At 37.1% G+C, this 25,344-nt stretch overlaps 1 protein-coding gene across 1 annotated transcript in view; it reads left to right on the top strand.

The window, feature by feature from the left end:
• DCC (DCC netrin 1 receptor) overlaps positions 1–25,344 on the top strand; it is a 769,602-nt gene that overhangs the window by 636,592 nt on the left and 107,666 nt on the right. The window contains exons 15-18 of the mRNA XM_059139941.1: positions 3,670–3,765; positions 9,182–9,414; positions 14,463–14,601; positions 20,316–20,423. Of these exons, the coding sequence (XP_058995924.1) occupies positions 3,670–3,765; positions 9,182–9,414; positions 14,463–14,601; positions 20,316–20,423 (576 nt within the window). The remainder of the gene's footprint in view (positions 1–3,669; positions 3,766–9,181; positions 9,415–14,462; positions 14,602–20,315; positions 20,424–25,344) is intronic.

Genomic DNA, 25,344 nt, shown 5'->3' with positions numbered 1-25,344 from the left:
AGCAATTCACTTAATAGAAGCCCTTTGACAACATTAAATATAATTTTATTTTATTCCTCGGGCTGTATTGTGGCTCTCGTGTCATTGTGGTTTGGAATGTCAATATCTCGAATGCTAATATTTGGGTCACATTAAATCTCATGAAAAAAAAAGCCATCTAATCAATTTTCAAAGAACATTCGCTGTCAGAGATAAATCCAGTCATTTTTAAAACTTTTTTAATTGTAAAGTAAAAGACAGATACAGAAAACTACAAGCAACAAATATATAGCTTAGTGAATTACTGTAAGTTGGACTTGAACTCTTTCTTTGCTCTATTTCCTGCAAACTGTTATTTGGATCAGACTAAGTAGGTTCCATCCTTGGGGAAGACTCTAGAACGAGTGTGTTCTTTCTTTAGAAGACACATCATGCCCTCATAAAACAAACTGAGGGTTGCGGGGGTGGGCGTGGGAGGGGCCGCGGGGTAGGGAGAGGGTGGTTGGGTTATGGACACTGGGGAGGGTATGTGCTATGGTGAGTGCTGTGAAATGTGTAAGCCTGACTATTCACAGACCTGTACCGCTGGGGCTAATAATACATTATATGTTAATTTAAAAAATGAAAATTAAAAAAAATTTAAAAAGAAGACACATAATGCCAGGGTTTCTCCATTTTATCTTAGCAATCATGAGTGCTTAATACCCAGGTCCATTTGTTCATTGGGGCCGCAACATAGTAATATTTGAATTCTATCATTGAGTTTTCACTTGCTAGTTGGAATATTTTAAGGGTACAGTTCCCCTCACATGCTGTGTGGTTACACAGCCGAAAAGTTTATTTAGGAAAATCATAATAAATGTCTGATTTTTTACCTGGCTTTCAAGATAATGATTTGGTTCTCTGTCAACCTCAGAAGTGACTGACTTTTATTTTTTTTTAAATATCTTTATGAATTCATACATTCATGTTTGTTTGTTGAGTCTCCACTCATTGCAGCTCTTATTCAGGTTGTCTTCATCTTTGGTCTGTGGAAGCCTCTTTGATTTGATTCCTGAACCCATTGTCGTGAGCCCATTAGTGTTTGATTGTTTCCTTTCTATCTGCTTACATCAAGATGTTTTAGGATCCATTGATATGTGTCCTATCTCAGACCAGTTTTACAAAAAACCCTTGTTTCTTGCAAAGAAAAAAAAAATTATTTTACTTATTTATTTTTTTCCAAAATCCCAGTTTGGGCATTAGGGGTCCTTTTTACTAACAATGTCTCTAGGCTTCTTCAGTGGATAGAACTAGGACAGACATAAAATACCTTTTGAGTTGAAACTGATTTTCTGGTTGAATTCTAAGAACAGGAGACTTTCCATACCTCTTCTATTGCACATCAGTATGTTCTCCCATCTACACTAATCTCCTGGTTCTCAAGGACACAGGAGATAATAGAATTATTATTTCTCATGATTATTCATTTGCTTTATCCCATGTTACATTAGTCTCAGAATAACAATAATAATAGTATCACCATCCATAATAACTATTGAAACATTAATTTTTACATACACACTACCCCCAGGCTCCCTTATTTTTGACTTACAATTATAGGTTAGCTACAACAGAAGACCATGTAGCCATTACAAAACAAAGTCTCACTTAGTCTTAGTTCCTAACATTCGTTTTTCACCAGTTTGCTGTTGGGTTATCTTCCGTGGTCATCGAGGAGCTCATTTCTCAGTGGTTTGTAGTTCTCAGGATCACGGGAGAAATGCTCCCTGGTTGCTTAAATGTTAACAGCTTGGCTGTGCCCTTTTTATTTAAACTAACTTCTGTTAACTATAAAATCCCCTTTTGAATCCCCCTTTTTTTTTTTTTTTTTTACCTTGGGTATCCCAAATAAATTACCTCAGCTCCCTCTGGCATAAAATGTGGGTGTCCAAAAGCCAGATCATAATTTAAGTTTCCCCTTTTCAACTCATGTATTCTTTCTGTCCAGATACCTAAAAAATTTTTTTTTAAAGATTTTATTTATTTATTTGACAGAGAGAGATCACAAGCAGGCAGAGAGGCAGGCAGAGAGAGAGGGAGGGAAGCAGGCTCCCTGCTGAGCAGAGAGCCCGATGTGGGCCTCTATCCCAGGACCCTGAGATCATGACCTGAGCCGAAGGCAGCGGCTTAACCCACTGAGCCACCCAGGCGCCCTTTTTTTTTTTTTTTTTTTTTTTTTTAAACTCAGCAAAAATGTCTTGAATTACTCTGTGGTATTTGTTCTGTTCCCTTTCTTTGGTTTTCCTCCTCAAGGAAAACTATTACTCATCAGTTAGACCTTCCTTCTCTTCTATTCGTCACTCTTTCCCCAATTTTCTTTGATTCTCTCTTGATTTCCTTTTGTTTTGTTTATCCTTATACTTGTTTGTTCCTCTAGTTACTCCTTTTATTTTCTTTACTTTTTACTCTTTAATTTTTTAGATTTTTTTTTTTTTTACTTAGCCTGCATTGAGTTATACTACCTCATTTCTGAGTTTTGTTTTTGTTTTTTTCCTAATGCTCATTTATATTACTCTTGCATATCTGGCATTTAATTTTCTTAGTGTTGTTTACCTCATTTTGAAATAATAAATTTCAAAGGTTTGATCTACTTTCCTTGCATATTTTTTTATCTCTGTTTGTCTACAGGAATGGTATTCTCCTCGGTATATTTTGTAAGACATTTAGCCTCAACAGATTTTTGTTGCTTGCTTTCCTTCACATGACCTGTTTCCCTACATTCCTAGATGCTCAAATAGCTTTTCTAAATACACAGAGCTCCCTCTCCTGTTGTTTTCATTAGACCAGAGCTGAGGGCTCAGCAGACTATAGCCTGGGGGGGGGGGGGGGGGGTTACAGCGGCCCAAGTCCTATCTTTGTTTGAACCTCACTAAACCAAGTATGGTTTTTATACTTTTGAAGAGTTGTAAACACACCAAAAAAATGCAGGTGAGTTCATGACAGAAAACATGTGGGCTGCCGAGCTAAATATTTATGATCTGGGCCCTTTACAAGAAAATTTGGCCAACCCCTGAAGCACACTAAAAACTATACAGCCGCTTGTTTTCCAAGTTTTCATGACTTTTCTCTTTGAATTTATCTGGACACTCTCTTCCCTTCATTTCTGTTGCTTCTGTCTGCTCAAGGTTTAAGTCTGTTCCCAGCTGTTTGTCCCCTGTGTAGGTTCTGTCCTGGAAAGGAGATTTTGCAGGGTAGTTTTGAGTTTTACATATACCATCCTCAGATTGTTCTGTTGCATTTTCTAGCATTAGTTGATAGTTATTTTAGAATTATCCTGTTTTCAAGTTTGATGCCTCTCTCTGATTTCTCCTACCCAGATGCTGATAACTTACAAGTCCTAAAAGTGTTGATAGTTTGTCCACATGCAATTGTATTTCAGGGTCTGAGAGTATAACTCATCTACATTTGTTATAATTGTCCAAATACTCGTGGTTGTCTATCTAGTCACTCAGTCTCTATTTATGTGGAGATTTAGGAAGATTAAAAGCTGTATTGTCACCACTGCCCCCTTCCTCCCAGAATCAAACTTCTTCATTCCTAAATACCTTACTTAATAGGTTGTATTAGGTTTTATGGCAGGAAAATGTTTACCCTATTTCAGTACACTAAATAAATCAGCATGTTTATTTTCTTTCTGTTTTTCTCCAGAGTCCAGCTCCCATTACGTAATCTCCCTAAAAGCTTTTAACAATGCCGGAGAAGGAGTGCCACTTTATGAAAGTGCTACCACCAGATCTATAACAGGTAAGCTGAAATAGTTCATCATCTTATGACGAGGTAGCCAATGTTTGAGTTGCGGTGGGAAAAAAATAAAAAAATAAAAAAATAAAACAAAATACAACAGAAAAAAAACACAAAAACACGAACAAGCAAAATGTATTTAGTTGTGTTCTGAGCGTTGAGTGTGTATGTGTGCATACGTATTTGTGTATATGTGTGTATACATATACACACACATAGTTCATTTTTTTCTTGGTTTACAAAACTGAGAGGAAGTCAGTCTATAAATTAATATGTGGATTCAGAGAATATAGATCTCTCCTTCTCTTTCTTATCTCAGCAGCTCATATTTTGGTAGCCCAATACCACTCTTCATTCTGTTGAGCAACCTTGTCTCATCTTGCAAATCAGGCAAGAACGTTTCTGTGCAAAAGCCACCCAATGCCCAAATGGCCACTTGCTTCTCTACAGAGGATCCTTCAGTCTAACCTGACAAGGAAGGACCTACCTCCTGGGACTGGTTTGGACTAGTCTGAGTCGGAGGGGTGGACTTTTCCTGAGCCAGGCCTATAGGTCACCCCAACAGTTCTCAGAGCCTATGACATTGAAAGGACTGGCACCCTCCAGGGTTTTACACCTCTGGGAATTCTTATGTGAGTTGGACCATAAAGGCAGCACATGAGAGAAAAAGAGCCCAAGGAACTCAGGAAGGAAAGGGTAAGAGGAGTGAGATTCAGGACATTTTATTGTTTATTGTTATATAGTTATTTATTAATTTATTTAGTTTTACAGAGACTATTTGTGACCAAGGCTGCCTTACTCAAAAATAGAATAAATACCACCCCTGGAGTGCTGTTCAGAGTCACTGGAAAGTCACACAACCATCCCCAATAGCCTTATGTCTGAAGTCTGAAAGCAAAACCCAGGAGGTCCATCTTTTTAATGAATTCTTTGATCCTGCCTCCTTTCAAAACCCAAAAGCCTCAGAGCTCCTTTAACTCATCAGTTACTTTCACCTTAATGAGAATAAAGGATCTGAGAGCAGAATTTCATAGAGAACATGGAAAACTACTTGGTGCCTGAGTATGAAGTCCTGACAAGGAGGAATAAGTCAGCATAGAATAAATAGTGGGATCCACTTAAATTATGTAAACTTGGTACAGTTTGTTTTCCAAACCCACAAACTCCATTCATAGACTGTCTTGCGAATACACAGTTGTAAAGTGAATTCCCAGTTGTCCCATGATGGTTTCCAAATATACCATCACTTCGTTGATTTCAGCCAGATTTTCTTTGTGAGGCAAAGTTGATCCAGAGTTTGCTTGAATCTTTGGTTGCTGTTTTCAAGGTTTACAATCTGCCTAAAGAGGTATGCAAAATTTTGGGTATGTGTCAATGTATTCATTTATCTGTGGAGACAGCATGGCTCCCTCATTGTGTTATCAAAGGGAACCATGTCTCTCGAAAAGGGCAAATAAGAAGTATTCCCTGAGAGAATGTCTACTATCAAACACATTATCTCTAAATACATGAGGCAGATGGAGGTCAAAAATAGGAAACCATGAGGTAACATGATGGAGGGTATCTAGAATTTTCACTTCCCCCTATTCTCTTATTCTGTCAGTAGCAGGGTTCTTTGGGAGATAGCAGGTCACTTTAGCTATATTTGTCCTTCCCATAATTTGCATCCAGTAAGCCATCTCTTTCCTGTGTGTGGTAAAAGATGTTGAGGACTTGCTCATCAGTGTGTCCTTGAGATTGTGATCAGGCCACACAAATTATACTATGGCTAGTCTTTTCAAACACTACTTTCTTGCCAAAACTAAAGCCCACAAAGAAGGGACACTCAGGTGATCAAAAAAAAAAAAAAAATCAATTTTGAGCAAAAAGCAGTGGTAGCAAAAATAGAGTTTACATGAACCAAAGATAAGCTGCTCACAAAGAACCATTTGGGACATTAACTTCTGCCTTCACTTTTGTTGTCATTCTTTAATCCTTGGCATACGGCATTCCCAGAGTGGTTTCTAAAACACCAGTGATCCATAAGACTGTTTTTCCCTGCTAGGACTCTAATCCTAATGCATCTGGGGGGGGTGAATGGATACCAAAAGTTGGAAATCATGTGAGGCATTTTCTTACTGAAGTCAAGTCACTAGGGCAAGGTTGAAGAGGAGTGAATAAAGCCAGTCCTTTCTAACGGGAAGGATGTGGCAGACTTATTTTATGGTTTCCACATGTCATAGAGAACAGAGGACAAATAAATAGAATCAAAGGTTAAGGTTCTGGGGGAAATTCTATCAGTAAATGTGTCATAGTGCCACAGAGAAGACATTCTCTGTCTCTGAATTCTGCAAGTATTCCCATGAGCAGACTTAGAAGAGGCCAGCATCAAGTGAATAAAAAATCGGAGGCAATAAGTGCGTCAGGCTGGAGTAAGTATCAGGCCGTGATGATTTCCGCTAACACCTGCTCTTCAGTGGGTCTCATCTCTGGGGCCCCATCTCATCCTGAGCATATTAGTATGAGAGCAGAGGAAAGTTTCACTGGGTCAAAGGAGCATGTCAAGAGTTTTATTCGTGCAGTAGAGCTTTCTAGTTCTTATTGTTGCAAGAACAAGACAATTTGAACTTGGAGAAGGCAGGGGAATAAGGAGGTGGGTTGCTTGATTTTGCTTATTCTCAACTGTTTTATCACTGTCTGAATGAAGTATAATCCAGATGTAAAATTATGTTATCATTTTTAAAAGCTGGTTTGGAATGTTAGTATGTGAACTGAAAATTCATGAATTCTACCAAAATACTTATTAGGAACTGAATGGGCTTCTCTTTTTAGCAAAAAATTTGAGACTATGTTTTTTATTTTCTTTTTAATTTTTAATTTATTTAGTTTTTACTCTTGACTATAACCACTGCAAATCAACAACATGTAAGGCACCTAAAAATTGCAAAAAAAAAAAAAAAAAAAAAAAAAAAAAGTTATTTAGCAACAAAAATGTCTTTTTTTCAAGAAATGTTTTCCTAACAAAAAAAAATGCTTATAATTTAACTACTCAGTTTCTGTGCTCAGTTTTTAATTTAACTACTCAGAAATGTAATGAGCAGTGCATGTAGCATATATGTATTTAGAATAGTGCTTGCTATCCACTAGAACATTCTGCTTTGTTGGAAAAGCTCTATATCTATACTATCCAAGATGGCATAAATGGCCATAGGATGCTTAAAATTGGCTAGTGCAACAGAAGAAATGATTTTTAAATTGCATTTAATTTTAATAATTTAAATGTAAACTATCCACGTGATTAGTGTCTCTTGTATTAGACAGTACAGATTTAAAGGAGATGGCAAGTAAAATGACAACCCATTCCTGAAAACAAATCCACTAAAAAAAAGTCAAGAAAAGCTTAGCCAGAGATAGAAATTCTTAAGTTATGTAAGTCCATAGATAACTACTAACAAACATAATTTGAAATTTGAGGGACGCATTCTGGAAGCTGAGACTTCAAGAAACTCCACAGGTCATGAAAAATAGACTATTGTAAAATCCAGAAACAGCCAGATTGAGTATTAGTATTTCTCCAAGTAGAATCACTTTTTGAAACCTTATATATGACACCTGTGGTGTAGGATGAAATTCATATAGGTTTAAAAACCAGGTTAAGCAAAGAAACAGCAAATACAGTATAGCACAGTATGTGGTTGGTCAAAAAAGAAGTCTGTGATTCAGAATAGTCTTCCTGTATGTATAACATTCTTCTTGGAAAGTCGGCTAAGAACAGAAACAAGGGAGGCAGTACCTGCTTCAGTCTGGCCAAAACACCTGCCACCGATGCACCAACCTGGTGACTGATTGGGATCCTCCTGGAGGCTCTTCAGCTCCCCCTTCATCATTTCATAAATCCATTTGGGTTTAAAGGAGCCCTTAATAAAAAGACACATCAAAGGAAATACAGAAAGCCTGGGCTCTGTCATTAAATTTTAAACACACATTTTTCTTTCTCTCTCTTTCTCTTTTTTTTCCCCTTTCCTTTTGTTCTGTTTTTGTTTTCAGGTTTTATATTTTGCTCCAAAGACCACAGCCCAGTAAACTACTAAATAATTCATTGGAAAACACAGTAATAAGTAGGGGATAGGCATTTGAAATATAGTGGACAAAGTGAAGTAATCATCAAAAACCAGCCAGCATCTGCTGTGCTTGGAACTAGGCTATTTAAAAATATAAACTCTTTATGTACACTCCTTCAGAAACTCTACATTTTAGCAGGTCAGCTCCCCAAATGTCATTATATGCCCAGCCTGAGGGCTTTTTTTTCTTTGTTAGTGAGAATATATATTACATGATTTAAAGGTAAAATTTCAAAAACTGAAAAGTCTTAGTTACAAAGGACTCAAAACTGGACTCTTGTTATGGCCACAAGATAAACTCTTGTGACAGTGATATCCACAGCATAAAAATGAGTACAAATTTTTTCTAGAGAATTTTCTAAAAGCAGGTTTAGATTATGTCGTCACGCAGGTTCTGATTATGTTAATCAGGATCAAAGCCTGTGTGTACCTCACACAGTTTATTCTGTCTTCCTAGTCGATAACATAAAGTCTTCCCATGGAACTTGACATTTTGGAACAAGTAATACAGAATATAGGTATGCTTTAAGAGCCTTAGTGAATTACTCTGTGGGAAAGTGGATAAAACAGCTACTTACATACTTTCTTTAAGGATTTCAGTCTTTGAAAACCTGCCACCCCAAGTGCTAGGAGAAACCTACTTACCAAACATATCATTGGGCCACACAGACCATGGACTTGGTCAGGCTAGCTTTATGTAATCATAGCCATAGATGGATTGCTGTAGACCACAGAGCCCTTTGGGCTTTTTTATTTATTTCTTGCCTAAACAATACTATGCAGATATAGTCTAAGCATTAATGAAAGCACTAGAGAAACAAATCAAGATAGAAAAGGAGAAAAATAAACAAGCAAACAAACAAACAAAAAAAGATACTGGATAGACATTTATTTCCTTACCAGGAGGAACTACACCAGACGCTCCTTTTGATCTTGGTATTTAAGCTATCTGTATAGTTATAAAACCGACAAGTTCTATACTAGACCTTTTAGAAAACAATGTGCAACATTCTAAGAAGAAATGGACTTTTAGGATATATAGCTAGAAGTGATCACCAAAATGGAGTTGATAAAACCACTATAGGGAAATGAGTGAATTACAGAAAATAGTCAGTTATTTTTGTAATAAAGCAATACTGTTTCTAATGAGTTTTCCGATTGAATTAATTGTATTTTTTTCTGTTCTTCTCATGTTCCCTTTCATCATTATTGCCATGCATTTAACTCATCGTGACGTGTTACCACTGATATTTATTTTTTTTAACTCTTTTATTTATGCATTTATTTGTTTGTTTCATTTGGCGGGTTTTTAACCCCAGATCCCACTGACCCAGTTGATTATTATCCTTTGCTTGATGATTTCCCCACCTCGGTCCCAGATGTCTCCACCCCCATGCTCCCACCAGTAGGTGTACAGGCTGTGGCTCTTACCTACGATGCCGTGAGGGTCAGCTGGGCAGACAACTCTGTCCCTAAGAACCAAAAAACATCTGAAGTGCGACTTTACACTGTCCGGTGGAGGACCAGCTTTTCTGCGAATGCGAAATACAAGGTGAAGTTCTAACTGATAGTGTAAAATTTAAAATGAATTGTCATTTGCTTAATACCTTGTTTTAAATGCTTCCTAGACGGTTGTGAGTCATTTTGCTGCAGTGACACCAGATGGGAAACAAAGCATTTTAATAACTCAATATCTAAAATTAGAATGGGAATAATTGTATCTTAGGAAGCAATTCTAAGGCAAGGTAGAACAACCTCAAGAAATGTCGAATGTTACTCAAATGCCAGCAGATGCTGCGTTTGTGTAAATGATTCGATTCTGGACAAGGGAATGCCATTTTCCTTAGAAAATAGCAGAGATCCACATTCATTTTTCAGGGTAGATGTTGGTGTCTTTCCTTTTATTTGGAATCTAGATGGGACACAAAAGGCAACCCTATTAATGTTACAGAGACCCATTGTATAGTGCATATGCCTCGGAACACAACTGGAAGACTTTGTTATAAAGTCCTTAGAAAGCACTCGAAGCCATTAGCATCTACTTCCTCAGTTAGCCTTGAAACACACTCATGTGGTAAAGAAAACCATAGTGCACACTCCCCTTTAACTATTATGCATTAGACCAACCCCTTTCACTGAGTCCTCCTACAACCCTGCTAAGAGCTCAGTAGAAACAGATACTGGAGGCATTGTCTTTACTTCTTTTAAGTCTCTGTCAGCCAGCCTTAGCAATTCCAGCAAATAGCTGTATGCAGGGACAATTTTCTTACCTCCTAAGCCTGCCACAATGTTAGTGTATGCAAACAATACACAAAATGTGGTCTAAATGAGAAAATTAACAGGGGTCTGTCAAGTACCTACGATGTCCCTAGAACCGTGCTAGATTTTAGAGGCAGTTGCGCTCAGTTTAGTTGTTGCTGCTTAACATATTATTTATAATTTTGGAAGGAGTAAGACACTTAGTTCCACTGATTCACTTCAAAGAATCTGTAAGTTATTTAAGTGAGATAATATCTGAAAACACATTTAAAACATAAACCTTCACAAGACGATGGTTTGGGATGAAAAAGATAGCTCTAAAAATAACCAAGGAACCAGTAGTGCAATCCTGGCACTCCAGCTCCTTCAGATGCCCCTTATCTGAGAAGACATGATCGGTTCTCTCAGAGAAAATTTGAGTCTCCTGATATTTCATGCAGTGTTCTCCATGAAGCTGCCATCTTGCTTAATTTAGCTTCTAGCCAGTGGTGATTTCAGGGATGACAATTTCCTTTGGGAGTGTCTGACTTAAAGCAAAATCCCACCAATAGTATTGTAAATCTGCCTCTCTCTTCCTGTAGGCATGCTGCATCTGCTTTTAGTCTCTTTCAACTTTTTAAGTGTTGTAAAATTCACTTTTCATCATAAATCAGTTTTTAGTTGAAACCATTTTAAAAAGCTTTCTTTGGTGCTGTCACCCTGCTAGGTCAGGTATTTGGAAAAATTCTCCAGGCAAGTCCAAATAGTATCATTGATATAACATATGTTTTAAGTACCCTATCCATCTCCTTGCAGTATTAGATTTAGGGCTCAGCAGAATGATAAATAAAGATAACATTATCAGATAAGACAACCAATGAAACATATGAGGACATTTTAAAAAAAGCTCTCTTTATATACAGATTGTCCAATTCTAAGTTTACTTTTAAAAGACTACTCTAAAAATTTTATGCTCATAATTGCTCTACTCTGTCAATACATTCATTTCACAGAATGGCCATGAGTACTTTGCCAGTATGTGAAATGTTCTGAAGGACAGTGATTGTTCTCTGCAGAATGGCTTAAGTTCCAGAATTTCTTGAGGCAAATGATTTCAGTTGAATAGTTAATACAGCACACATGGAATTATTGAGTCTCACAAAGAATGCCTGTAAAGACGCAACCCAATAACTATTCCTTGTAACCAGAGGCTGATTTCTGTCATGGATTGAAGATTGGGAATAAAACAAAAACAAAAACAAAAACGGGGCACCTGGCTGGCTCAGTGGGTTAAAGCCTCTGCCTTCCGCTCAGGTCATGATCCCAGGGTCCTGGGATTGAGCCCCGCGTCAGGCTCTCTGCTCATCAGGGAGCCTGCTTCTTCCTCTCTCTCTGCCTGCCTCTCTGCCTACTTGTGATATCTCTCTGTCAAATAAATAAATAAAACCTTTAAAACAAACAAACAAACAAAAAACTAGATTTTAAATGTTCCTCTTCCCACCATCTTCCCTGACCTAAGGCTTTCAGTTACTAACATTCTGTCCCCCTTCGCAGACACCTTACCCTGAGATGAAGAGTTTTAGAGAAAAGGGTGGGGTAAGTTGGATAGCAAGGATAAATACAGACCATACATAGCGGTCCTTGTTTGTGTTTTAGAATGACACTCTTGCATTCTGTAAATGCCAGGAATCCACTGGGTTTTCTCAGGAACCTCATGGAAGGTTATTGTTCAGAATAAATCATTAGCCTAGCAGCACTTTGGAAAATCATGGCCAGTTAGTGGTAAAAAGTAATACAAATAAGCTTACATTTTTCAGATAGTGGTAATAGAAGGCTTTGATTTTACACTGTGAACTTCTCAAACAACTTTCTTATTTATTATTTCATCTCACTCCCAAGCATCCAAGCATAGTTTTATTCGGTAGGCAGAATATATACAAGAGAGAGGGGGAAAAGAATAAATACATGAAGTCCAATGACCCAGGTGCAGGAGTTGGGTTTGCTATGTCCTGTCATGTCACTGAACTTGCTCACTTCCATTTTTCTCATCTATAGGATTGGAATATCCACACCTACTATAAAGAAAGTAATGGTCTCCGTAGTTAAACCTGTATGTAGATTTCTTTTTGAAGACATCATTAGGTTGTATAACTTGGAAAAGATTTCCCATGAAACTTCAGCTAGAACTCAGGTGACTTAATGTCTTTATCCAAAGTTATCCCCACAGGAATACTTCATTTAATCCCAAATCAAGCCATATTCCAGACATTTATATATAAAACTCTGTCTTGATCTTCCTTATCAGAAGAGGAAATTTTTTTTGTAATTTACATTCTTTTGAAATGATTAATCACATGATGTTTTATATAAATTTATATCTGAAATATATTCACTGAATATTGACTAGTGCTTGCCAGATATAGCATAGCTATTACAGAATATACAAAGTTGTGCAAGACTCAGTCATGACCTCAAGATATTTTCAATTCAAAAGGGAAGTTAACGCATGCCTAAAGTTATATATCACATTAGACAATGCATGAAATATTGTAGGTAACATTTATTTAATACATTCCCTGGACCAGATACTATGTTTTACTTTACAGACACTTTAAATAATGCTGGGAGGTTAGTGCTATGGTTATCTCCATTTTATGGATGAGTAAGTTGAGGCTCAGTGGGGTAGTACCTGTTGCACTGTATGCTCTCAAGTAACTGGCCATGATTTTCCAAAGTGCTGCTAGGCTAATGATTTATTCTGAACAATAACCTTCCATGAGGTTCCTGAGAAAACCCAGTGGATTCCTGGCATTTACAGAATGCAAGAGTGTCATTCTAAAACACAAACAAGGACAGTGTTGCTTAGCAGCCTCCCAAATGCCAGTGATGTCTATGCTCAAAGAGACTAGTTTTATAAAAGTATGATCTTTTCTTCCTAGCTGAAAAATACTCATTGTCCCATGTCTTCCCCTTATTTCCATTTCTAAGACTTAGAGGTGTTCATGGTAGTAAAAGAAGACAGGTTTGGAAGTTATATTTCAGCCTGTCAGATACTAGCTGCCCATGTTGTGTTTTATTTGATGAAATTCTATTTTCCTGAGTCTACAGAGTATTTTTACATTTACTTAGGGCCCACATTTTACAGTTATTTTAAAGAAGAGCTTCTGATAGATGTTTACGAGGTCATCACTTTAATAGGGTGGATGGGCACATCATCAAAATGTTATTAGCACAGTTAAATATTTATTTGGTTTTGTAATGAAGTGTAGGATTTTCATAGCTATAATCTAAGGATTCATAGTAGAATAAAAAAGATACACCATACTACAGTAGTATAGGAGGAGATAGGTGTGACATAGATAGGGAAAAAGATCTCTCCTTGATTTTCTAAACAGAGATATTTAAAAATGTAATAAATATAAAAGTGAGGGTAAATATTAAACTTTGGAAAAGAATCAAGATCTAAATACCAAGCATAAATTGATACTTATAAGAGGCATAAATAAGGCAAAATTTGCCTGATTCTATGGAAAATATTCATTAACCTGGAAGATTAACCTGTTCTTTTTTTCTTCATTACCATTTTGATCTCTTGAGTAAGCTGCTATAGAAATAGATACTTTGTTTTCTAGTAAGATATCTTTAACCTGCTATTCAAAAGACAAAGAATGAATTCAAAAGACAAATAATATTAACACAATTATAATCTTTTAATACATATCCAATTTGTTGTTCCTTCCCTGATCAGTTGCTCCAGTGACCATACTTAAATGTGCGTTTCATGTAAACTTTGCATAAAAAGAAGACCACACAATTCAACATTTCTTTTGTTTATTTTCTTTATAATAGCCCCACAGATTCTGGGAACACTAAAAGTTTGTTCTATAAAGAATATTTTTAAAAATCATAAGTAGCAGATCTCTAGAAATTGCTTTTATTACTAGTGAAAAATAATCATGATGATCTATTTAAAATATATAAACTAAAACTTCTGGAAAAAAAGATTTTGGTTATTACAAACAAATGAAAGTTAAAGTCAGTGGAGATTAGCTTAAAAATGGAATTGACAGAAGCAAGCAGAATTGGTCCCGACACAGTGCTTACTGCCCTCCTTGGGAAAATTGATCAGCTAGCAGCCCCTTTGAACAACACCGCACCTGATTGGATCCATTGTGTTTTGGATCTACAATTAGCCAGTGTAAACTAGCTGACAGAAAGGAAGCAGAGCAAGTGCTGTGTCCTAGGTCTTATGCTATTTGGAAATAGACTCCTTGTTTGTTATTTGGTTGTCTCTTTACATGCTTTGACTAAGCAAGTTGGTAGAGTTCATCTTTTCTCTTTGTTTATTCCCCATTGGTACAGTCAGAAGACACAACATCTCTGAGTTACACAGCAACGGGCCTCAAACCCAACACGATGTATGAGTTCTCGGTCATGGTAACAAAAAACAGAAGGTCAAGCACATGGAGCATGACTGCACATGCCACCACGTATGAAGCAGGTATGTGAAAGGAGCCTTGCTTCCAAATTTCTGCTTTTGATGGTGTTTCCCAGGTTTTGTGGAAGTTGGAACATTCATGTGCTATGATGTCTAAGTTATACCTTATCCAGCAGAAAATATTTTATGCTTTGTAGTTCAAAGCACTTTTATATCTAGTATTATCCTCCCCACTCTAGAAAAGAATAAAATGAGTCCCCAGTGGTTTGAGTGCTGGTTTTAATCTGGACATTAACTTGGGAGATCTGAATATAAATCTTTTCTCCGATACCTTCAAGTAAAGGCCGAAATCCATGCACTGAACTCTGTCCAAAACATTTGAGGCTTTGACTAGCAGTCATGGTGGGTATTTACTTTTTTTGGAAAGAAATTAGATACGATGCATTACAACCATAACTGCATTGATGTTTACCATAAATAACCTCAGCTGGGAAGAAGTTTCTGGGTGGTTCTGTTCACTCCTTAGAAATAAGACAATGCATGGAAAACCTTCATGCAATTCGAAATAGTTCAAATCACAGGAAAATGTAATTCACTGTAAATTTTACCAGTCACATTTACTATGGATCATAAAGGTTAAATTTATAACCTTAACAGACACGTGGCGCACTTGGCTTTTACAGTTCACAGAAATCCCAACATCTGGAGAATACAGGGTTTAACCTAGTGTTTGGTTGGTTTCATGGTAGTCTGTTTTGGGGTAAACTACATCACACATTTCCAAATGTAAAAAAATATGTACCAATAAAATTCCATTGGAATTTGTCCCATGGTATCGCAGTGCATTTCTTCCAAGCTACTTCCTTAACTCAGAGTTTACTGTTAATATTTTTTATCTTTTTGTGGATACTTCTTTCTATAAGAAGTTTTCTAGTTTGTCTGATTTAATTCCAACATCCCTCTTTTTTTAATCTTCTATTTTATATGTTTACATATTTTAACTCTTTCTCTTAGAATTCTGCCCTGAATGCCAGATACTCACAGCTTCTTACGACAAATAAGACATGCTGAATGGGTTATGCTCTGTGGGGAGAATAAGGGTCCTGCTCTTCCTTTTTACTTAAAAGGAGACGAAAGGAGTTAAACATAAACCAGTAAGACATTGGGTCTTCCCTGAGCAAAAGAGAAGGAGCAGTCATTTCCTCTTAAAGCAAGCAAATTCATTCATTTTTCCCTTTCATGAACATAAAGTGTGCCCTAACACCTGGCTTGATAAATATATCCTATTCATTTCTCATCAACTGCATAACCTTGTAGGGACACCAACGGTGAGACCCATTGCTGACAATAAGATATTAACTGCTAGAGAGTGGATAGTAGGAAGGTGATTGTCGAAACAGATAATGATCTGGACAGAAGTGTGAATAGCATGTGGATGAGATCCCAGGTGATGATGAGAAGCAAGAAGTAATTCACAAGTGTCTGCAGACTTTATAGCTGTTAGAAGGAAAGGAAGTGAATGAAATAATTCTAGGTTTGCTTCTAATTCTGCAGTAACATAAAGACTGTAAGGGACTGCATAGTTACGCATTTGTGCTGAAATGGCTTGTGATAAAGATAAGAGTGGTTGACAAATCCTCGAAATAAAACATTTCATTCTGTCCAGGTGATAAATCCTTAATTTTATTCCAGTTAAGTAAAATAGAAAAAAACTTGAAGGTTGCCTGACACCATTCAGAGGAGAAAAAAAAAAAAAAAAAAAAAAAAAAAGAAAGCCAAAAATCCTAAGTCACATAAGAAATACAACCGCAGAGTTTTGGCCAAGTTGGAATCTGAACAAACAGATCCAAGGATAAATTCTGTCTGGAGAAATCAAGGGAGGTTTCATGAAAGAAAAGAATTGAGCAATGGCTTGGGTGGATCATCAGGGACCCATTCCAGGGACTTCAAAGGAAAGCAGCCTGTACAAAAGTACACAAGCCAATATCAGAAATATGTCTCCTAGAGACACTTAGGAGTGGTTCAGAGGGAGTGGAGCGCAGTAGTCATCAGACAACAAAGGGAAATGAGGCTATAAAAGAAAGTGTAGTCAATGCCAGGGCCTGATATTTATTATTTGTTATTTATTTACATTGTTTAAAGACTTTATTTATTTATTTATTAAAAGATTTTATTTATTTGATACAGAGACAGAGAGAGAGAGTGAGACAGAGAGCACAAGCAGGGGGAGCAGCAGGCAAGCAGGCAGAGGGAGACAAAGTAGGTTCCCAGCAGAGCAAGGAGCCCAATGCGGGGCTCGATCCCAGACTCCGGGGATCATGACCTGAGCCAAAGGCAGCCGCTTAACTGACTGAGCCACCCAGGCTCCCCAAGTCTTTTTTTATTTGAGAGAGAGAAAGAACAAGCGAGAGAGAACCAGCAAGCAAGAAAGAGCAGGAGCAGTGGGGGATGGGCAGAGAGAGAAGGAGAAGCAAAATCCCTGCTGAGCAGCCCTCCTTGGGGCTCCATTGCTGAGATCTCAAGACCTGAGATCATAACCTGAGCCAAAGGCAGTTAACTGAGCCACGCTGGCACCCCAAATATATATCTATATATAATATGATTATACATATATATTTGAGAGAGAGGGACAGTGCAAGAGAGAGATGGCAGCGGGGAGGGGCAGCAGGAGAGAGAGAGAGAGAGAAACTCAAGTAGTTCCCCGCTGAGCATAGAACCCTACTAGGGCTTTGATCCCACCACCCCGAGATCATGAACTGAGCCAAAACCAAGAGTTGGATGCTTAACCAACTGCACTACAAGGTGCTCCTCTTATTATGTGTCATTTATTTACATTTACTCTGAAGAAGAGTGGTAGTCAGTGAAGAATTTCTGAAAGGTCTCCTCCAGGCAGAACCTGTGAGATGGGAGAGGAAGAGCCCAGAGCCGTTCTGCTGGACTCAGTAGGCAGCCCTGAGATCGTGAAGGCCTCCTTCCTCTCCAAATAGTGTGAAGTTTATACAATAATTCTAAACATTTGAGTTATTGATTCCAATACCAGAATCTCTGTTCACCAACATTCACAGGGCTTGAGGAAAAAGAAAAACGTGCACACCACCTAAAATAGATTAGTTGTTAGATTGTTTTGGTTTTTTTTAAATAACCACCTGTTCAGTGTATTATTTTGCTAGGTGAAGCTGAAGTCATTTTATCTTTTTTGAATACCATAACAGATTTAGTGAAGCAATCTAATCATCACCATTTGACTATTTTCTAAATAAATGTCATTTTGAATTTTAACCCAATTAAAAGAAAACAGAATATTCTGACTAGTTAGAAAGATAGATTATCGTTTAATTACTTCCATAATAGGACAATGCCTTATTATCCTTGGCCTAATACTCTAAGTCAATTTGTGACCATGTTTTACCTTCCTGTTGGCTTAGGAAACATCCTGAATGAACCCTTTACGAGAATAACTCTTCTCAAGGTAGTATTACCTCTTTGGCATTTTGCTATAACAAATCTTCTTTTCCTGCAAGAATGTCTTTGTTCTTGTTTCACTAAAACCATATACATGGGGCGCCTGTGTGGCTTCGTGGGTTAAGCCTCTGCCTTTGACTCAGGTCATGATCTCAGGGTCCTGGAATGGAGCCCGGCATCAGGCTCCCTACTCAGCAGAGAGCCTGCTAACCGCACCCCCCAACCCCCACCTTTCTCTCTGCCTACTTGTGATCTCTGTTTGTCAAATAAATATTTTAAAAATATATAATATGCAGTTTCTTTACTCAGGATTCAACTGCACTGGACCTATGTATGTTCCTTCTGCTTTTTTTTTTTCCTTAATTTAAATATATTAAGTATCTTGTCAGGGTATTATATTATGATTAGGTAATTATGATTGATTAATGTGGAATACTAGTGGCTTTGAGAATCAGTGCATTAAAAATAAAATGTTATGATGGGGCACTTGGGTGGCTCAATGGGTTAAGCCTCTGCCTTCGGCTCAGGTCATGATCCCAGAGTCCTGGGATCGAGTGCCGCATCGGGCTCTCTGCTCAGCAGGGAGCCTGCTTCCTCCTTTCTCTCTGCCTGCGTCTCTGCCTACTTGTGATCTCTCTCTGTCAAGTAAATGAATAAAAATCTTTAAAAAAAAATAAAATAAAATGTTATGATCAATGGAAATGTTTGGTGTCTCATCCATTTGAAGTTATATGCAGGAAGAGAAACAGAAGTAGGGATGCTCAGATTCTGCATGATAGGGTCAATGTGAGGGCTAAAGAGAATGGCAAGAGTGAAGACTTCAGAAGTAGACCAAGTTATACCTATCTTGTAATACACAAATATTCTCGTGCAGAGATCTGAAAATTCCTCTAGAACCCAACTGTAGATCTTAGACATGTTCCAAAATTTCCCATGTCAAACTACCTAACCCTAGCAAAAGAGACTGTCAGTAATTGACTTGGAGTATTATACTTTGCCTAGAAGGAAAACTCACTGCATTTCAAAGCATAGACAATGAGAAAACGCATCTAAAGGAGACTGAAAGATACCAGACTGGCTTGGCCAGTTTACTGCCGCCTTTAAAATATATTTAAAATTTTGTTGAGCTCAATGTAGGAGGAAAAATAATTTCTCTTTATTCTTTTAGGTTCTTGGCTGAGACCCCACTATAATAAAAGATAGATCAATAGCAGAAAAACAAAGAGGAATTTAATAATATGTGTATCTCCTCTATACATAGAGGATACCCAGGAACAGAATTAACTCCCTGAAATGGCCCAAGCCATCACCTTAAATACAATCTCCAACTTAAAACAGAAGAACACACTGAGGTTTGGGGAGCCAGTTATGGGAGGTTTTCAGGTAAATCACAATAGACAAGGGTGTTGTTATTAGGCAGATTTAAGTTCCAACCTTCTCCCTAATAAGAGTTTCTAGAGATTTTATCAACCTCCTCTTCCTGATACAGAGAGGGAGACACTCATAAATACAAAATTTCTCTTGTAAAAGGGTAACATCTACTAAGTTTTCAGAGCTTTCCCTGTGTATACTGTTTCTTAAAAATAATCAGCCTAAAATAACCCTTATGCCAAAGAGGCTTATCTTGGAATGATAAATTCTGGCCCATTTCAACAACATGTGGGAAAAGAAGCTCTAAGCACCCCCCTCCCCCCCGCCAAGGTCTCGTGCCTTCTTTCCCATGCCAGGCTGATATTAAGACCTTCACAGATTCCATACCTTCTCTATTTTCAAATATTCCTTTGCCTTCTTGCTAAGAGATACCTAGAATCTAAGCAAGATGTCTTAACCTGCATTTACATTCATTCCTTTTTTTTTCCTTCTTCTTGCTTTTAAGAAAATATAGAATTAGGTGACGTTTTTGTTTTGAAATCCTACAGTTGTAGCAGGACTGTGTCTCTGGGAGACATGTAGCCATCAATCTCATGAAGTATGTGTACATTTCTTTGTTTTTATAATGATTTGTACATGTTTAGTGCGGTCCTCGCTTAGAAATATCCATTATACTTTTCTCCCCCGCATTCATACATATTCTGCTCTCCTCTCTCTATTTATACCTTTGGAAGTCACTCAACTTTCATGGAAAAACTTTTATTTCTATATATTTGTTTGGTTGCTTGTTTAATTAAAATACTTGAAATAAATCATGAATGGTAAGATCAGCATGGTACACTGCATGATGGATTCTGAATGTCAACATCATGATTAGAAGTCCCATAAATGTCTGCTTTCTTTCACATCCAGTGACAAGGCCTTGTCTCTGTTTCATCTCGCAGCCCCGACCTCTGCTCCCAAGGATTTGACAGTCATTACTCGAGAAGGGAAGCCTCGCACTGTGATCGTGAGTTGGCAGCCTCCCTTGGAAGCCAATGGGAAAATTACTGGTAAGCATCTCTGCTTTCTTTCCAGCATTGCTCTGCTTAGCCTAAAATTACTTACCTCATGTGCATGGCTCATGTCTTTTGTGTATGAGTTTTCTGTCCCAGCATCTCAGTGGACTTCCTGATCCTTTGTGGTTGTCTCTTTTGCCTCCCCACTAACCATGGAATTTCTTCAAATGGTGCCTGCAAATATACACGCATATTCATTTTGTTTGAGCTGGTTGCCGAGTGATGTATACTTCAGTTAGTTTAGACCTTTTGTTTTTCATCTTGTGGAGCATTAGGACAACCTTCTAATGGAATGTCTCTGAGCATAAGTGACTAAAAAGAAGCCAGTTGTTTGGCAATTATAAAATACAAAAGACACCTAATGACCGTGTATTTTTGAATGGCACAGACAAAGGACGTTTGTCTAAGGGTTTTTAGTCTCTCACTTAGCTTTTAGCTTCTTACTTAAATCATAAGGTTCATAAAATACTTAATATTGACTGACAGAAATTGAACTTAATGAATATTTCGCAGTGACAGATTTTATTTTGCCAAATATTGCTGATAACATCAATGCCTAATTAAAGCGTCCATTAGAAGCCTGTAATGTTAATTTAGTATGAAAAATATAATGGAGCTCTATCAAGAATTTTGCATTTAAATGATCACTTTAGGCTTTTAATAGATGTCTCCATAGCATATAATTATTATGAAAAATATTGTATAAGTAAAAATGTGCACATTATAGTCTAATTAACTTGAACCATTGGGTTAGGCACATGTAAGAGTCACTCCTTTTTCTTCTTTTCTTGCATACAAGAAGTGGATAGCACTATTATAAATTAACAAAGTAATTCAGTCATTCTCTGATAACAGAGATAAGCATGGAAATTATAGTTCAGATGACCCACTTACTTTATGAGTTACTTTCAGAATTTTCCAAAATGAAAAGATAATGTGAAAATTCCAAATGTAATTTAAATTTAAGCTGAAGACTTGTTTTCTCTAGGAAATCGTTCTGAATGCAATACCAAACAGAAATTTCATTTGAGCTAACAAATATGGAAAAAGAAGAGGGATGGGGCACCTGGGTGGCTCAGTGGGTTAAAGCCTCTGCCTTCAGCTCAGGTCATGATCCCAGCGTCCTGGAATCAAGCCCCATATTGGGCTCTCTTCTCAGTGGGGAGCCTGCTTCCTCCTCTCTCTCTGCCTGCTTCTCTGCCTACTTATGATTTCACTGTCAAATAAATAAATAAAATCTTTAAAAAAAATAATGAAGAGAGATATTAAATCTCCCCAAAACTGTATATGCTTAGTTGTCACTCTGCCAGACTTTTTAAAACTGAGGCTGGATGATTTCAATTTTATTTTACTTTTTGCCCTCAATGTTATGATTTATTTTCATTGGTTCTATTTCAGTACTTTTGTAGTTTTTGATTTGTTTACATGAGGACTTTTTATTATGTTATAAACAGTAATTTATAAGCATATGGTAAATCAATAGATAATAAGTTTAAGAAGAAAAAAAACAGAACAGAGGTTGTCTAAATAAAAATGAGTTCTGATGGAAAAAATGTATTTTTGGTAAAGGATAAAATAAGCCATATACCATCCAAATTCTCCTCTCATATTTAAATAAATCTTATCTAATAGTCAGTGTAAACAATAGAATGTGTTTTCAACTCTGGAAGAAGCTAGTTTTGCTTTTTGAGGGAAAAAAATTGAAGTCTGTCCCATATTAAGAAATGCAAATGAGTCTAAGCAGTAAAATCCTGTGTGGCAAAATCACAGTGGATGTATAAGAAACCTCCTCCAGGGGTGCCTGGGTGGCTCAGAGTGTTAAGCCTCTGCCTTCGGCTCAGGTCATGATCTCAGGGTCCTGGGATGGAGCCCCACATGGGGCTCTCTGCTCAGCAGGGAGCCTGCTTCCCCCCACCCCGTCTGCCTCTGTGCCTACTTGTGATCTCTCTCTGTGTCAAATGAATTTAAAAAAAAAAAAAAAAAGCCTCCTTCATATATTTTATTTAGAGTGTTTATTCAGTATCCCTTCTCACAATGGTCAAGTAAAAATATGGGAGGCAATACTTTCTACCTTAAGAGTCTAGTTCATTTATTAAAACTAAATTGTTATCAAGTTGAGACATTTTGACTCAACTCAACTGGGAATAAACACCAAGAACCCTTAAGACAACTTCTCTTCCATATATATTTTGATTCTTTTAGTCAGATTACTTCCAGAAAACAAGATGATGAAATATTCAAAATACCATTTAGCAGAGGGCCCAGATTTACTATACTCAGTTTCTCATTAAAGTTACAAAGATGCAAAGGAAACAGGGGTGCTTTTCCAGTGTGTCAGAGCATGTGCCTCTGTGGAAGAGGGTGCTCACATGCTACTGTTAGATTTCTTTGTTTAACCACATCTCTGCGTATACACAGCTATGAAGCAGGGTGGTTAAGAACTCAAGCTCCTGAGAGAGATGCCTGGGTAAGCTGACTTTCCCAAGTTCACCTTCTCATTTATAAAATAAGGATAGTAATAGAACCTCTTTTGTTGAATATGATAATGAAGTGCTGAGAAAAGTCTCTGATGTCCAGTGAGAACTGAAACTAATGAACTATCATTATCCCTACTTGAAATCCATTCTAGGGTAAGGCTTTCTTAACGTACTCTGCATAGAATCTGGATCATCAATTTGTAAATACATATACTTCAAAAAAATTGAACAAAAAGAAGAAAGAGATCTAGATAATGCCAGTTTCTAAAGTCCTTGATTGTAAATTGTCAGTTTAGGAATTTGGACTGACATTTTCAGGAAAGAAGGTTCAGAAGGAATTAAGTGTTCATTATATGCTTGGCATCCTGCTAAGGGCTTTGGTATTGTTAAGTGAGCCTATCTTCCTGTTATTTCTTGTTGAAATGAAGAGTTCTAGGGTAAATACCTTTCCCAAAGTCAAATAACCAAGAAGTAGCAGAGCTAGGATTTAAACTCATGTTCAGACTCTTCCTATTACTCCATGTTTTTCTCCAGCTTATTAGTATTCTACTAGTCCAAATCAATGACTCTTAACTGATTTACAATTTAATTTATCTGAGGAAGGGTTGAGCATGCTATATTTTAAAAGCTCCCCCAAGTGATTTTAATGTAGAGCTAAGGTTTTGAAACATTGATCTAAATAAATGCAGCATCCAACATTATTTATGATCCGAGACCAACACAGTTGGAAGAGTTAGGCCTTCAGAAATTGCTTCCTTATCAATACTATCCAATGGATAAGATTATGTTATCTTTTGGGGTGTCATGTGATACCCTAGTCCAGTTCCCCTTTCTTGAAATTCTCTTGCATCTTGACATTTTTAAGATCACCTACCTACTCTTCTGCTCTATTTCAGGCTACAGCTTCTCAGCCTTATTAGCAGACATTTCTCCCACCTGTTTCTTAAGGAGATCTTTTTAGTTCCTTTGTTACTTTCTCTGAAAAAGTGTGGATAGTATAGCCAGGGCTTCAGTGAACACAAACTTATGTCTAAAATCTATATGTCCGTCCAAGGAATTCTAAATACACATATCCTACCACATATTGTACATTTCCACTTGCCTATCTTATTAACACCTCCTTCTATTCCCCAATCTCTCTTTCTCTCCGTTCTTCCTCTTTTTTCCTCTCTTTTTGTTTTTTTGTTTGTTTGTTTGTGGAGTTTTCTTTGTCTGTCCCCCACCATAACCAACCAAATAATGCTCTATTATATTCCATAATAGGTTACAATGATCCAAGATGGCAGACCAAGCTGGGCACTCACTGCCATCACATGTGTCTAAATAGTCTTACTCCCATTATATAAAAATTTTTCATGTTTACCTAGTTGCAAAAGTTAGAAATTTAGCCATCTTGACTTCTTTCCTTGTCCCCTTCCCATATAATCAGGAAAGGAAAATGTAAATGCTCATAATACAGGGCTGAAAATTCTATAGAAACAGGTTTCAGATTTTGTTCATTCTCTTCAGGATCACCATTGACACTTAGTAGGTAGTTAATAAATATTTGTTGAGTAGAATAATCATTGAGTTTCTATTAAATCTATTATTAACTTGAAATAAAAATTCCAGGTGTTCCAAATATAATATTTTCTTAATTATTAATTAATTATTATTTATTATAATTATTAATTATATATGTATATATCATATATTTATGTGTGTGTATTATATATAATTAATTTATTTATTATATAATTATTAATTAAGAAAGAAGGCAGGGAGGAAGGAGAAAAAGAAAAAAAGAACAAATGTACCATTTACTAAGTAGTCACTATATAGAAGTTAATATAAGAGGAATACCACATATATTAATTTCTAAAAATACATTATCTGAGAGCAACTTATTTTCAGATGAGAAAAAGTTACTTAGATTAAGCAAGGTGCTCAAGGTCACAAAGCCAGGAAATGATAGACCTATGAGTTGAGGTCAGGTCTTCTTGAATCCATAGCCTGTTATTTTTTTTTTTAAGATTTTATTTATTTATTTGACAGACAGAGATCACGAGTAGGCAGAGAGGCGGGGGGGGGGGGGGGTTGGGGTGGCAGGCCTCCCGCCAAGCAGAGAGCCCAATGCAGGGCTCAATCCCGAGACCCTGGGATCATGACCTGAGCCCAAAGCAGAGGACTTAACCCACTGAACTACCCAGGCAACCCTAGCCTGTTATTTTTTAATAATGTTTTATTAGGAAGGAAGAAATAGGTCCTTCATTATGCATTTATCTATAGACATGATTATCAGAAACAATTTTTGAAACATGAGGAGTTCTCACTGGGCTGAGCTCCTTGCTGGTAGGTATCATCTTGGTCTTCCTGGTACTTAGCAGCTGAACCATGGAAGAGAATCTGATCTGTGGAAAGAAGTATGGGGGGGAAAAAAGGAAAGAGGTGGAATTGAA

This window comes from Mustela lutreola, chromosome 11, assembly GCF_030435805.1.
Source record: "Mustela lutreola isolate mMusLut2 chromosome 11, mMusLut2.pri, whole genome shotgun sequence".
NCBI classification, from domain to species: domain Eukaryota; kingdom Metazoa; phylum Chordata; class Mammalia; order Carnivora; family Mustelidae; genus Mustela; species Mustela lutreola.
This window is presented reverse-complemented; position numbering and strand designations above follow the sequence as displayed.